Genomic DNA, 15,331 nt, shown 5'->3' with positions numbered 1-15,331 from the left:
GTTTTGGACATGCTAAGTTTGAGATGCTAAGGAAATGGTAGGTGTTTGCCCAAAGATAAGTGATTTTCCCAAGGATACGTAGCAGATAAGTGGAAGATCTGAGACTCAGACCCTTGTCTTCTGAATTCCAAATATTCTATACCCAAGAAACCATCTCAAATGCACAGTTTTGCTTTGCTTTTTCTTCACACCAGGCTTTTTGAGTATGCTGGTGATGGACATTGCGGTAGCTCCTTGTGGGCAGTTAGTTGCAGCAGGGGCCTAAACATATATGTAAATACGTTCCTGAAAATGAAGAACAAACCAGCTATCCCATAGGCTTTTTCTTTAAAAAAAATAAAAAGGAAATGAGAGTACTGAGTATGCCTGAGCTCCTCACTTGACAGACAAGGGTGTCAGGCCCAGGGAGGTTTGTGGTCACACTGAAGTCACCCAAGTAGTGGGAGACTGAGATGCCATCCTCAATCTTCAACCCTCCCAGTTCCTCATTTTTCTCAAAAGTGAAAAATCTATGAGAACAGCCATGTGATGTCTAGATGCTGACGGTGGATTTTGTTGTGGGCCTACTTAAGGTGAGGGTTTCGCCTCCATCAGGGGAGGAAGACCGTCTTTAAACAGCCTTCCAATTGTCAGCAGAGCTAGTTTGATTGTTAAGATTTTCCTCTGCTGAGAAGCACATGTGTTTTGAGACAGAGTGCCACAGAGGGCCCTATTGTGTTAACTTCACTAATGTGTGCATCTTAGTGCAGCTGATGTGTCCATTTGCTATGGAGCAACAGCTGGCTGCCTGGCTGTCAATGCAACTGCTGTTTCAGGTAGAAGCAGCTGTTCCATCACCAAGTACTGGAGCCTAGGCCTGCTTTTGTAGTTCCTTGAACATCACCCTGATTAACTGATTCGGTATTGTTCAGTGGGTGCAGTTCTTTAGATCTTCTCATAGAGTTGATCCCTTATTAAATGAATGCTTTCAATTTAAGACAATTCAAATGGATTTCAGACAGAGGGATGTGTTTGCAGTCGTCATCCTGTTAGTGCACAGTGCTGATTTCATGCAACATTTCTGCAGCATCAATCAGGTTGCGGCTAATTAATGAAATCGCTCCAAGCCTGGGAATGAAGTTTACATTACTGTTCATGGGCTTAACCCACACATTTAGTGATCATGGCTAAAACAGCATTTGCACAGGACTTGGGTGTCATGTTTACCCCAGAGTGACTTGTTCCTTTCATCCATGTCTCTCAGCTGTCACCCCATGTCTGGAGAGTGCGCCTGCAAGCCAGGCTGGTCTGGGCTCTACTGTAATGAGACATGCTCTCCTGGATTCTACGGGGAATCTTGCCAACAGATCTGCAGCTGCCAAAATGGGGCTGACTGTGACAGTGTGACTGGAAAGTGCACCTGTGCCCCTGGATTCAAAGTGAGTGACTTGGACTTTAGAGGAAGGAAAAAAGGGGTACGATGTGGAACATATCAGTACTGCAAGTTCCATGACCTTTTTTGGTGTGGGGGGTGCTGTTTTTTTTATTGTGATGCAAATATACACATTCAAACACTCAGCGGTTTCTGCATGTACAATTCAGTGACATTGGTTACACTCTTCATGTTGCACAACTGCTATTCTCATCTTTTCTCTGATTATTCCATCACCATTAACATGCACTGAGGGCCTCCCAAGGAAAAACTTTCCCTCTCCCCTTCCCTCACCCTTGGTAACCACTAATAAGCTTTGGTTTCTATATATCTGCTTATTTCATATAAGTGAAGTCATACAGTATTTGTCCTTTTGCGAGTGACTTATTTTACCCAGCATTGTGTTTTCAAGGTTCATCCACGCTTCATCAGGACTTCGTTTCTCTTTATGGCTGAATAATATTCCATTCTATGTATGTACCACATTTTGTTTATCTGTCGATGGACATTTAGGTTGTTTCTACCTTTTGGCTATTGTGAAAAGTGCTGCAGCGAACGTTGGTGGACAGGTTTCTGTTTGTGTTCCAGCTTTCACTTCTTTTGGCTATATATCTAGGATTGGGATTGCATGGCTTTTTCTGAGGTAAATGAATATGATAAAATCATCACATCGTTAATGAGAAAGAGAATAAAGAGACAATTGCTAATAAAGATACAAGTAATTACCTTAGAATGATGACTGGAAAGCTGATAAAAATATTTATATGGCATTAATTTTTAATATAAATATATGTGAAGTGTGATGTATCATGATTATTCTGTAAGTAATGGTTTTACAATGTTTTATAAACAAGGAAATTATTTCTCCAAGTATGATACATATTATTGTTGACAGTTTTTGCTCGAATTCTATGCAATTTGAAGACCTGGTGGCACAGTGCTTAACTGCTGACAAAGAGGTCAGCAGTTCCAATCCACTAGCAGCTCCATGGAAACTCTGTGAGGCAGTTTTACTCTGACCTACAGGGTCGCTATGAGACAGAATCGACTCAAAGGCAACGGGTTTTGTTTTGTTTTTTTAAAATCTAATTTAGTATTTATTATGTATTTTATTTTATGGTTAATTGTATATAAGTTTTTATATTTCTTTAAAAATCTGAACTCTACAAAAATGCATATATGCTAAAGGGTAGAATTTTGCCTACAACCTCAGCCTACAGTTTCCAGGATTTCTGTCTTTTTTTTTTTAGTTGTGCTTTTAGGTGAAAGTTTACAGAGCAAATTAGTTTCCTATTCAGTAATTTATACACAAATTGTTTCATGACATTGATTGCCATCCCTGCAATGTGTCAACACTCTCTGCCTTTCCACCCCAGCTTCCTTGTTTCCATTTATCTGGCTTTCCTGTCCCTTCCTGCAGTCGCGTCTGCTTTTGGGCAGGCGTTGCCCATTGGGGCTCTTTTACTTGATTGTTCTAAGGAGCATGTTCCTTATGGGTGTTATTGTTTTATGTTGTTCTTGTGAGTCAGTTCCAACTCATAGTGACCCTGTGTACAACAGAATGAAACACTGCCTGATCCTGTGCTATCCTCACAATCACTGCTATGCTTGCGCCTATCGTTGCAGCCGCTGTGTTAATCCATCTCTTCCAGGGTCTTCCTCTTTTTCACTGACCCTCTACTTTACCAAACATGACGTCCTTCACCAGGGACTGGTCCCTCCTGATAACATGTCCAGAGTACATGAGACAAAGTTTCGTCATCCTCGCTTCTAAGGAGCATTCTGGCTGTTTGTTTTTCTATCAGTGCATGGTATATTCAATATTCTTCACCAATACCGTAATTCAAAGGCATCAATTCTTCTTCGGTCTTCCATATTCATTGTCCATCTTTCGCATAGACCTGTCTAATATTTGTCTGAAAGGTAAACTTCAGGAGTGGGTTCAGTTCTGGGTTGGAAGGGCGTCTAGGGACCATAGTCTTGAAGGTTCCTCCAGTGTCTGTCTGACCAGTAAGTCTGGTCTTTTTTGTGAGTTTGAGTTTTTTTCTACATTTTTTTCCTGCTCTGTCCAGAACCCTCTATTATAATACTAGTCATGGCGGTCAGTGGTGGTAGCCAGGCCCCATCTAGTTTTTCTGGTCTCAGACTAGTGGAGGTTGTGGTTCATGTGGTCCATTAGTCCTTTGGATTAATTGCTTCATTCGGTTTTTGCTCCGGACCAATAGTTGTATCTTAGATAGCTGCTCCGAAACCCTTAAGACCCTAGACACTACTTAACAAAGTAGAATGTAGAATATTTTCTTTATAAACTATATAATGCCAGTTTACCTAGACGTCCTCCATGACCCTGGTCTCTAGCCCTCTGCCCCAGCAACTTGGTCCTGTGAGGTGTTTGGTTGTATCTAGGAAGCTTTTAAGACTGTGCCCTCAGTGTGCTCTGTTATATGTATGAATATACATGCCGCACATACAAGTATGTATGTAAAAATATCCACAGCCCAACCTATATATGTACTTCAGTATACTCCTATATTCCTTCCTACCTGTATTCTCCAAACATGTCTACCTTTGTATCTGCTTCTAAATTATTCTTTGTTTTTACTGTTGTTGTAGGGTTGTATATGTTATAGTATTTACTGTGGTTGCCTTTTTTTTTTTTTTTTGCATTCCTGTTGGTGTCTTTATTTGCCTTGGTCAAGTTGTGCCAAGTACGCCTACATTGTTTATCGACTTTCCCTTCACCAGAGTTAACACAGGTCTACTACCTATTTAATGATTTTCCCTGGTAAATGTCAAAGATTGTTTCTTTCTGTGTGTAAATGTTTTCATGAATTTTTATAATAGTAGTCTCATACAATATTTGTCCTTTTGTGATTGACTTATTTCGCTCATTATAATCTCCTCCAGATTCATTCATGTTGAAGATGTTCCAAGGGTTCATCATCGCTGGTCATCATTGCATAGTATTCCATGTGTCAGTGTACCATTGTTTGTTTATTTTTCATCCATTGATGGGGACTTAGGTTGTTCCATCTTTTTGCTACTGTGAATAATTCTGCAATGAACATGGGTGTGAATATGTCTGCTCTTGTGACAGCTCTTGTTTCTTTAGGATATATACCTAGGAGTGGAATTGCTGGATCATATGGTATTTGTATTTCTAGCTTTTGAAGGAAGTGCCATATCGTTTTTCATAGTGGTTGTATCATTTCATGTTCCTACCAGCAGTGTATGAAAGTTCCAATCTCCCTACAGCCTCACCAGCATTTATTGTTTTGTTGTTTGTTTTTTGACCAGTACCATTCTTGCAGGGTGATTTGCACCTCTCAAATAGCTAATGATCTTGAACATCTTTTCATGTATTTGTTGGCTGCCTGAATGTCCTCTTTGGTAAAGTGTCTGTTCCTGTCCTCTGCCCATTTTATGATTGAGTCGTCTTTTTGTGGTTGAGTTCTTAATGTTTTCTATATATTTTAGAGATTAAACCTTTATCTGATATGTAGTTGCCAAAGTTTTTTTCCCGGTCTGTAGATTCTCTTTTTATTCTCTTGGTAAAGTCTTTTGATGAGCATAAGTGTTTAGTTTTTAGGAGGTCCCAGTTATCTAATTTATCTTCTGAAATTTATGAATTTTTAGTCATGCTTGACATTCTATTTATGTCATAGATTAGGGCCCCTACCTCTGGCCCTATGTTTTCTTTCATGAACTTTATAGTTTTAGGTTTTGTGTTGGTCTTTGATACATTTTGAGTTGGTTATTTGTGTAGGGTGTGAAGTATGGATCCTGTCTCATTTTTTCTGCACATGGATATTCCGTTTTGCCAGGACCATTTGTTGAAGAGACTATCTTTTCCCCATTTAATGGACTTCAACCCTTTGTCAAAGGTCAGATGTCCATAGGTGGATGGATTTACTTCTGGGTTCTCAATTCTGTTCCATTGGCCTCAATTTTGTGTCTGTTGTTGTACCAGTACCAGGCTGTTTTGACTACCATGGCTGTGTAGCAGGTTCTGAGATCAGGAAGTGTGAGGCCTCCTACTTTGTTCTTCTTTTCTAGTAATGCTTTACTTATCCAGGTTTTTTTTTCTCCTTTCTGTATAAAGTTGGTGATTCATTTTTTCATTAAAGAATGTTGTTGGAATTTGGATCAGGATTGCATTGTATCTCTAGATCGCTTTGGATAGTATTGACATTTTCACAATGTGAAATCTTCCAATCCATGAGCATGATATGTTTTTCTGTTTGGTTTCTTGCAGTGATATATTTAGTTCTCTTTGTATAAGTCTTTTATGTCCCTGTTTAGATTTATTCCTAAGTATATCTTTATGAGGGGCTATTGTAAATGGTATTGTTTTCCTGATTTTCCTTTTGGAGTTCTCTTTGTTAGTATAGAGGAACCTGACTGATTTTTGTATGTTGATCTTGTACCTTGGCACTTTGCTGAATCATTCTATTAGTTCCAGTAGCTTTCTTGTGTAATCTCTGGGACTCTGTATGTGTAGGATCATATTGCCTATGAATAGGGATACCTTTACTTCTTCCTTACCCATTTGGATGTGCTTTATTTCCCTTTCTTGTCTTACTGCTCTGGCTAGGGCTTCCAGTACAATATTGACTAAGAATGGTGATAAAGGGCATCCTTGTCTGGTTCCATTCTCAAGGGGAATTCTTTCAGTCACTCTCCACTGAGAATAGTGTTGGCTGTTAGTTTTATATAAATGCCCTTAATTATGTTGAGCCTAGGATTTCTTAACCCCAGAATAGGAATCCTTATTTTAAAGGAAAATGGGTTATTGTTGAATTATTTCCTCCCATTTTAAAAAGGAGAACATTAAACTACGAAGAATGCCAATGGTTATTTCAGAACACACAATGTAACTGGTAGATCATAAAGCCATAGAGCTGAGAGGATCTTTACAGGGCTTTCTAACTTACGTCACTACCTTTTGGTTAAGCCCCACTTGAATTAGTCTTGTCTTAAGGAAGTTGCTTCTGTGTTCACAGGAGGTGACTCCAGTCACCTTTTGGAGCCCATATCTATGTTTAACACTCACTGTCAGATAAAAATTGAATCATGGTGCTAGCTGAGCATGGGTTCTGTTGTTTTGCTTCACCCACTGTACAAGGAAGTCTAGGAAGCATCATGATTTAATGCATAGTTAATATTTATGTTTATTTATTAACAGTAATTTTATAGCTACAACTTATTGTTAATTATCTACTTATTTGAACAAAGACAAGGGGTTTTTATTTGCTACCAAAGCAGAACTAATAAAAGCAGCAGGGTTTTTTGGGGGGGGTCCAGTTTAATACCATATTCTAAACAAGGCCAGAAGGCATTAGTGGTTCAGTGGTAGAATTCTTGCCTTCCATGAGGGAGGCCCATGTTTGATTCCTGACCAATATACCTCATATGTAGCCACCATTCATTTGTCGATGGATGCTTGTGTGTTGCTATAATGCTGAACAGCTTTAAGTAGCGCTTCCAGACTAAGATGGACTAGGAAAAAAGGCCTGGTGATCTATTTATAAAAATCAGCCTGTGAAAACACTATGGATCACAGCAGCCTGATACCTAAATGATCATGAGGTAGTGTTGGACTGGGCAGCGTTTTGTTCCATTGTGCATAGGGTCACCATGAGTCAGGGGCCAACTTAATGGCAACTAACAACAGCAACAAAACAGTCCAGCTATCATTTTTCTTGAATGTCTAAGATTTGTAGAGACATCGTAGAATTCTTTGCAGTACAATATGTTAAAATTAGAGAGGAAGTCTAATTAGCATCTCCAAGATATATTCTTGTGTATTTGTGTGATCTTACTTCAGTCAGTAAGTTGCATGCATTTTTCTGTTTGCACCGTCTAGGGAATTGACTGCTCTACCCCTTGTCCCCTGGGAACCTATGGGGTAAACTGCTCCTCTCGCTGTGGCTGTAAAAATGATGCTGTCTGTTCCCCTGTGGATGGTTCTTGCACTTGCAAGGCAGGTAAGAGTGGGTGAATGAGTCTTGTATTTGGTCCTGGTGCTTTTATCTCCTAAAGTCACAGGAAAGAAACCTTCACTAGGAATCTACTCCAGCTGTATTTGGTGCATGACCTCAGCAAGCCCCTCATCCAGTGTCAGCTCTGTTATGGGCCAAGGGAAGAGGACTGGATTAGATGGTCCCATAAATCACTGCCAGTTCTAAAATTCTGTGAGTCTCTGAACTGTTGGGAAGAGTTAAGAAACAGACATATGTTCATGTCCCTAAATGTGCTGGTCTGAAGGACATAGCCAAGCACCAATTATATGTGAGGGCCAGAACGTGTAGGTGCTGTGGGAGCCAGGACCCTAGATACCCATTGTGCATGATTAACAGAGTCCTGCTTTAAAGATGGGATGTTCCTTCAATCATAGCCTTCCTTCTCCTTGCCATATAAATATTTCACTCTCCCAATATGAATGAAACTCAGCGTTCCACGGTGCACATCACTGCACCTTAAAAGTACTCCCAACTTTGTATGTCTTCCCCAGTAGCTTCTTGGCATTGGCATTCTTGCAGATCACACAGCACACACAGTTGTTCGGGTCCTCAGGGGTGACTTTTGTTCATTTCTGGTGGTGTCCTTAAATGACAGAGCCAGTGTTCACTGCTGCTGAGATTGGGAGGCACTGTTGTGCATCCCGAAGAAGTTTCTGCAGGGAAACGTGGCTTGGACAGGCTCTGCAAAACCCCCTGCTGCCTTTGTTCCCTCACACGCTCTGGCATCTTGTCATGACAGGCTGGCACGGGGTGGACTGCTCCATCCGCTGTCCCAGTGGCACATGGGGCTTTGGCTGTAACTTAACATGCCAGTGCCTCAACAGGGGAGCCTGCAACACTCTGGATGGGACCTGCACGTGTGCACCTGGATGGCGCGGGGAGAAATGTGAACTTCTCTGCCAGGTATGTCCAAACCAATGCACCAAAGGGGAATGTCTACGGGGGAGCTGATGTTAGAGGGTCGACTGATTTTTACAGTTTCCTGGTTTAGAGTGGGTAAGTGTGACCCAAACCTCAGTAACTATTAGATGAATTGAGGTGTTTGGCCTCAAATTGGCTATAGAATTGGAAAAGCCATAGAAGTGGAAATTGGATAGGGAAGCTTTATGGGAAATGCTTCCTTCTTTTCCTTCAATTCTACCCTCTTCCCCCTCAACCCTTTGTTTTCTCTGCCCTTAGTACACCCATCTCTTAGTGGTAGCCAGTCAAGAGCATTCGTCAAGGACCCAGTGTACGTCTGTCAACTCTCCAAATATTTTGCTTCTATTATAATGGAAATCACCCACCCTTTGGAGTGGAAAGTGGCAGGGAATTGAAAGGGGGTTGGTGACTAGTGTCACAGAAATGCTTAGTGAGGTGGTGAAAGGAGGTTTGGAAACAGCTGTCTTTTAATGTAAATATCTCTAGAGTCACAGGAATCTCCAAAGATTTCCTTAGTTCAACTCTGACTGGATCTCATTAGCCTACTTTGGGTGTATATGGCATTAGCAATTCCACACTGTGTCTACCACAGGCTGACAGGGGATACGAATGGGAAGTACATTCTATAGCAATATGCTGGTTTCTGTTTCTTCCCATAACACTTGACCTGTTTCTTTTCTTCTTTCCCATCATTCTTTCTTCCTATCACAGTTCTTTTCTCCTGAGGCATTAAGCATTCTCTCAATAGTGTGTCTTCTCTGCCTCTGGGAGAGCACTCTGATGTCAAGATAACAATATGACCCCATCGATCTGGGCCCCAGGCCAAGGGCCTTCCACAGAGGCGAGGCCCTTTTCTTCCTGGGCTTCCTCCTCATTAAGTACAACCCACTTCTAGAGATGTGGGGAGGATCCCACCCTGGGCTATTCCATGCCTTCCCAATCCCTAGGACAGAGTTAAATTAGCTTTGCTATGGCTCACCCCTGACCAGCGAATAAATGATCAGTACTTTGAGATGCACTTTAAGATCACTTTTCACTCCCAATCTGAATGTAAACAAAGCAAAGCCCCTGGCGTAATCTTGTTCTTTCTTGCATATTAGCTGTGTTAGTAAACCAGCGAAGGCTCACATTGTTCCACTCTGAAAGTGTGAAATCAGTACGGCAGAGCTAAATCCTACCAAACATTAGTGGAGTCCAAAAATGGTTTAATATTTTTTTAATCTAATAATTTCTCGCAGATGAGTATGCCTTTTAGCACCCTGTTTTATGCTGATTCTCCTATTCCTCCCTCTTAGTAGGTGTACAGGCACACAGTGTTTCTCTTAGTTCTTGGGCAGAGTGGGGAGGTATGTGGTGCCCTCCCTCAATTGCTCAGGATTTGGCTTGAGTGGGAGTTATAAATTCAGAGCTCTACATTCTTCTGCTATGAACTAAATTATCATGACCATGAAGAGTCTGGTCTCCACTGGACCACCCAAGCTGACGTGCATGTGACAACAGAAGGACCTGGGAGGAGAAAAGTGAGGAGAATGTGCCAGAACATACCCATCCCCTCTGAGGTGTCGAAATAGCTCATGTTGTTTACACTTCTCCATGGAAAAAAAGAGGCGATTAAACAGGAAAAAATTAGGGAAAGATTTTCATCTTTCTTTGTAGTTCCATGTATCCTATAGGCAACTTACAGAAATCAACTTAATTAGAGCTATAATTTTTTTTTTTTTAATTTTAGAGATTCCTTATCTGGGTCATGGCCTTCCCTTTCCTCTCTAGTGTAAGTTTAGGAAACTTGTAGTTTAGGGACCCCTGAACTGTTTTGTAAAGTCTTTAAATAAAAAAAAATGTCTTTAGGAGAAAAAAAAAAAAAAAAGAGTATAAGTTTGAGCTTACCATAAAATAACAAAATGTTCTTTTAATTAACTGGCATATGAAGGTGCAAGAAAAAGCTCTTTGTTTCACCACTCATAGCACTATGTCAGGCTTTAGGTATGAGTGATTTTAGAACACTTGACCTCCTGGAACCTACGTTTGGGGAGTAAGAAGATATGGGAAGAGGTGATTACAACTCCTGTTATTGGGAGGTGCTTCGGAAGCGCAGGGAACTGTGTCTTAAAAGGTTCTGATTGTGGCCCCTTTTGTCTCCCATCATGGGGTTTCCTGTGCCCTCATTCCTGTCTTCAATGCTGTCTTCAATATAGGATGGCACATATGGGCTGAACTGTGCTGAGCGCTGTGACTGCAGCCATGCCGACGGCTGCCACCCCACCACAGGCCATTGTCGCTGCCTGCCTGGATGGTCAGGTGAGATCCAAGGGCACTACTGGAAATGTAGTAGAAACAAGCCAACTTAGCACCTAAGCTGTTCCTCGCTACTCCAGAGAAACCCACACAGGTCAACTTTGCAGAAAAAATGAAAATACAATAATCTCTCCAGTAAATTAATGACATATTTTTGTCCAAAAAATGTTATTGCTAAATCCAGTTCATCTGCAAGCCAGGTATGGCTTTTTGTGGATTTGTGCATGGACATTTCACGTGAGCCCCATGGACATTTCACGTGAGCCCACGTGTAAGGTCCCACTGTTAATATTCAACCAGGAAGGTGGGAAAAATGTAAATTGCTGTGAAGATCTCAGCAAGACCTCTGTGGTATTTTTTGAGCATTGTGGAAAGAATGACTGAGAAAAAAGTGTAGGAATATAACTAGGTTTACCCTGTGAGGCATAAAATATTAATATATAGATATTAAAATATTTTTGCTAAAAATAAAAGCTTTTAAACTTTCTTTTTTTTGTGTGATAATGTTTAAGTCATGACATATTTACAAAGTGGATTAGTACCAATTTTTTAACCACAGGGTGGGAATGTGCCCTTATTCATATGCCTTCAAGGTTTCAGGCAGGAAATTCATCAAACTAACAGTGATCCTGGAAGAATTATAGTTTTTGCTCATAATATATATACTTGGAAGATGGTGGTAAATGTCCAAGCAAATTGGGATCTTGCTCTTCTTTTTTATATATCAAATCAAGCTTATCCTAAAAAGACAAAAATAAATAAATAAAAACAAATAGGATTTTAAACACTTAAGAAAAAATACCAATGGGGATGCACTAGAAAAGTTATTGAGCATAGGGATGAACTGAATACAGTTATGAATATTCATTTCTACCAAAAGTAAAATATTGATTGGTACAGTGAAACCCTTAAACTAGGAACTGTATTGATGCAGTGGGTAAGAGCTTGGCTGCTAAAGGTCAGCGGTTCAAATCCAACAGCCACTCCTTTGAAACTCTATGGGGCAGTTCTACTCTGTCCTATAGGGTCGCTATGAGTTGGAATCAACTTGATAGCAACGGGTTTGTCTCTTTGACTTTACATAAACCAAAACTTAGAAAAAAAAAAAAACAACTTTCCATTTGAAGTTGTTTCTAAACATATGTGTGTATGTATGTATGTATGTCTATATGTATGTAAATATATGTACATCTATATAGAAGAGAGGGAGATATGTAAGAGATCTGTTTTCATGTTGACAGTGCTTTGGTATCTTTTGAAACAATTTTCAACTAGCACTTTTAAAGAGAAATTGGTAGTAACAAGCCAGGTATCCTCTTTAGTGATGGTTCATATTTTTAGAAGATGGATCTTTCGGAAGAGAATCATATGACTACATACCAGAGAGGTCACATTTAGGAAATCATGGGATGAGGGTGATCTTACCTTATAGAAAAAATACATACAAAGAAGAGTCTAGAGAAATAAAAATAAGTAATGTTTATTGAGAGCCTGCTATAGCCTCACAACAACTCTATGAGATAGTATATATATTATTTTCTCATTTTTACAAATGAAGTTGAGACCAAGAGAAGTTAAGTGGCTTGGCCAAGGTCTCAGAGTTTAGGAAATGGATTTGTACCAAAACTCTCCCACTGTAGAGCCAGCTATCCTAATCACTGGACACTACTGCCATACACAGACTTATTCTAGGAAGTACTGGGAGTTATGCTGAACTTCCACTTTCAGCATAGACCAAGACCTCTGGGAATTGTATGAGAAGATGGTGGTAGTCAGTGCTGGTAACCAGCAACCTCTTTTTTTAATAACACCATAATTGAGATATAATTGCATACCATACAAGTTACCTATTTAAATTATACAAATCAATGATTTTTAGTATAGTCACAAAATTGTGCAACCGTTAACCGCAATCAATTTTAGAATATTTTCATTACCCCAAAAAGAAATCTTGGACCCATGAATTATCACACCTCATTTACCCCCAAGTCACCTTCCGCCCACCCTGGGCAACAACTAATCTACTTCCTATCCCTGCAGATCTGCCTGGTCTGGACATTGTATGGATTCGTACAGTATGTGGTCTTTTGTGACTAGCTTCCTTCACTTAGAATAACGTTTTCAAGGTCTATCCATATTGGAGCGTGTATAAGTACTTCATTCCTTTTGATTGTCAAATAATATTTCATTGTATGGATATACCACATCTTATTTACTGATTCATCAGTTGATAGGCATTCGGATTTTTTCCCCTCTTTGGCCATTATGAATAATGTTGTTATGAACATTTGTGTACAAGTTTTTGTGTGGATGCGTAAATGTTGAGTATATATGTAGAAGTGGAATTGCTGGACCATATGCTAACTCTATGTTTAAACTTTTAAAAAGCTGCTAAATTCTTTTTCAAAGCAGCTGCACAATTTACATTCCTACCAGCAAGATGTGATGGTTCCAATTTTTCCACGTCTTCACCAACACTTGTTATTATCTGTCTTTTTTATTATAGCTATCCTAGTGGGTATGAAGTGGTATCTCATTGTGGTTTTAATTTGCATTTCCCTGATAGCTAATGTTGTGGAGTATCTTTTCATGGGCTTCTTGGCCATTTGTACGTCATCTTTGGAAAAATGTCTCTTTAGATCCTTTGCCCATTTTTAAATTTGGTTATTTTGTTCGTTTTTGAGTTGTAAGAGTTCGTTATGTATTCTAGATACAATTCCTTTATATACATGATTTACAGATATTTTCTCCATTTTGTGGATTGTCTTTTCACTTTCTTCATGGTGTCCTTTGGAGCAGAAAACATTTTAATTTCGATGAAATCCAATTTATGTATTTTTTCTTTGGTGGCTTGCGCTTTTGGTGTTATATCTAAGAAACTATTTCCTAATCCAAATTCACAAAGATTTATGCCTGTTTTCTTCTAAGAGTTTTATAGTCTTAGCTCTTGTATTTAGGTTATTGATCCATTTTGAGTAAATATTTGTATATTGTGTGAAATAGAAGCCCAACTTCATTCTCTTGCTTGTGTATATTCAGTTGTTCCAGCACCATTTCTTGAAAAGACTAGTATTTCTCTATTAAATTGTCTTGACATTCTTGAAAATAGATAGACAGTGGTTTATGTGAGGGTTTATTTCTGGTCGCTTAATTGTATTCCATTGATCTATTTGTCTGTCCTTATGCCGGTACTACATTGTCTTGATTTCTATAGCTTTTAGTAAGTTTTGAAATCAGAAAGTGTGAGTGCTCCAACGATGTCGTTCTTTTTCAAAACTGTTTTGTCTTTTTTGAGTCTTTGAAATTCCATATAAATTTTAGGATCACCTTGTCTGTTTCTGAAAAGAAGAAAGATGGAATTTTAATGGAGACTGCATTAACTCTATAGATCATTTGGGAGGTATTGCCATCTTGACAATACTCTGTATTAAGTCTTCCAATCTGTAAACATGGAGTGTCACCTCTTTAGTAGTGTCTGTTAGTCCCTTGGACTTTGTGGAGAGTTTTTTCGGTTTCTGACCAGGTAAATTGAGATAAACTGTCACATGCTTGATTTCTGCTTTCTGAGAGCCACTCTGGAAAACAAACCAAAGCTACTGTAAATGAAATTCATTTTCTGTTGTTAGGGGCTACCCACAGACACAAGATTCCCTGGCCCTGTAGTTCTCCTTTGACTTGGAAAAACTAAGACAACTCTGACTTCATAACATGAAATTCTACCTTCCCATGTTTTTGTTTGGTTTTCAGTTACTAAATACTAAAATTGCATCACACCATAGACTAAATCAGATTTTGTGACTTCACCAGGGCTCTTGATGTTCTCAAATGGAGTGTCCAACATTCATTTCTAAATAACCACAGTGGTAGATTCAGGGGACAGATCCTTTGTTTTGGGGCTATATTCCACCAAATCTACATTTGTCTTATAAATGTAAGAAGAATGTGAGGTGATCCTGAACACAACAGTGAAAGACATACTCTAGCGTACATGAACAAAGCAGGAGATACGATTCGTCCTGGAGCCAGCCAGAAAATGTTGTTAGTTGCATTCCACAGTCTGGGTCATGGGGTAAGACAAATTATCCCATGGCCTTAGACCTGTCGGGCTCCTGCAGGAATGCAGTGACTTTGTCACACAACATAATCTTGTAATCTGGCTTTCGATCTGTGACTGGTCTACTTCTCCAAGAGGGAATGAAGCTTTGCTGTCTCAAGTTCCTCTAGTCACATCTTGCCCGCAATCTTTTTGCTTCCTGGCCTATAAGCCATTGTTCCTCCTAGGCCAGCCAGGTTGCTCCACTGACTTATTTCTTTGGGTCTTCTGTGTGGGCTGTTAGTCTATAAGCATCAGTTAAGTATCTAAACCCACTATAAACATTTCTTTAGAGAGGTTATCCCTCATACTCACAGAACACACTTGGTATGAGCAAACATACACAGGGGAAAAGAAGGTTACTGATGTTCTAAAAAGTGCCCTACAAAAGGGCCAAGAAATGCTTTATTTTTCTAAAAGAAAACAAAGAGGAGATTCTGTGTATTATTTGCACAGAACACCATTTCATTGTCAACAGTGGATTGACACGTACTTTTTCATCATTACTCTTGTTTTGAATAAGTACTTTTTAAAGACCTTTTTCAATATCCAGAAAGCTTTGCTTTTCACTTAGAAACCAGGTTTGGG

At 39.5% G+C, this 15,331-nt stretch overlaps 1 protein-coding gene across 2 annotated transcripts in view; it reads left to right on the top strand.

The window, feature by feature from the left end:
* The window catches only part of MEGF10 (multiple EGF like domains 10), a 127,278-nt gene that overhangs the window by 74,163 nt on the left and 37,784 nt on the right, over positions 1-15,331 (top strand). For both annotated transcript variants that reach the window (XM_010590254.3, XM_064275630.1), the window contains exons 9-12: positions 1,244-1,418; positions 7,278-7,398; positions 8,174-8,337; positions 10,551-10,653. In XM_010590254.3, the coding sequence (XP_010588556.1) occupies positions 1,244-1,418; positions 7,278-7,398; positions 8,174-8,337; positions 10,551-10,653 (563 nt within the window). The remainder of the gene's footprint in view (positions 1-1,243; positions 1,419-7,277; positions 7,399-8,173; positions 8,338-10,550; positions 10,654-15,331) is intronic.

This window comes from Loxodonta africana, chromosome 2 (genome assembly GCF_030014295.1).
Source record: "Loxodonta africana isolate mLoxAfr1 chromosome 2, mLoxAfr1.hap2, whole genome shotgun sequence".
Taxonomy (NCBI): Eukaryota; Metazoa; Chordata; class Mammalia; order Proboscidea; family Elephantidae; genus Loxodonta; species Loxodonta africana.
Note: the sequence above shows the minus strand (reverse complement) of the source record. Positions and strands in the feature narration are given on the sequence as shown.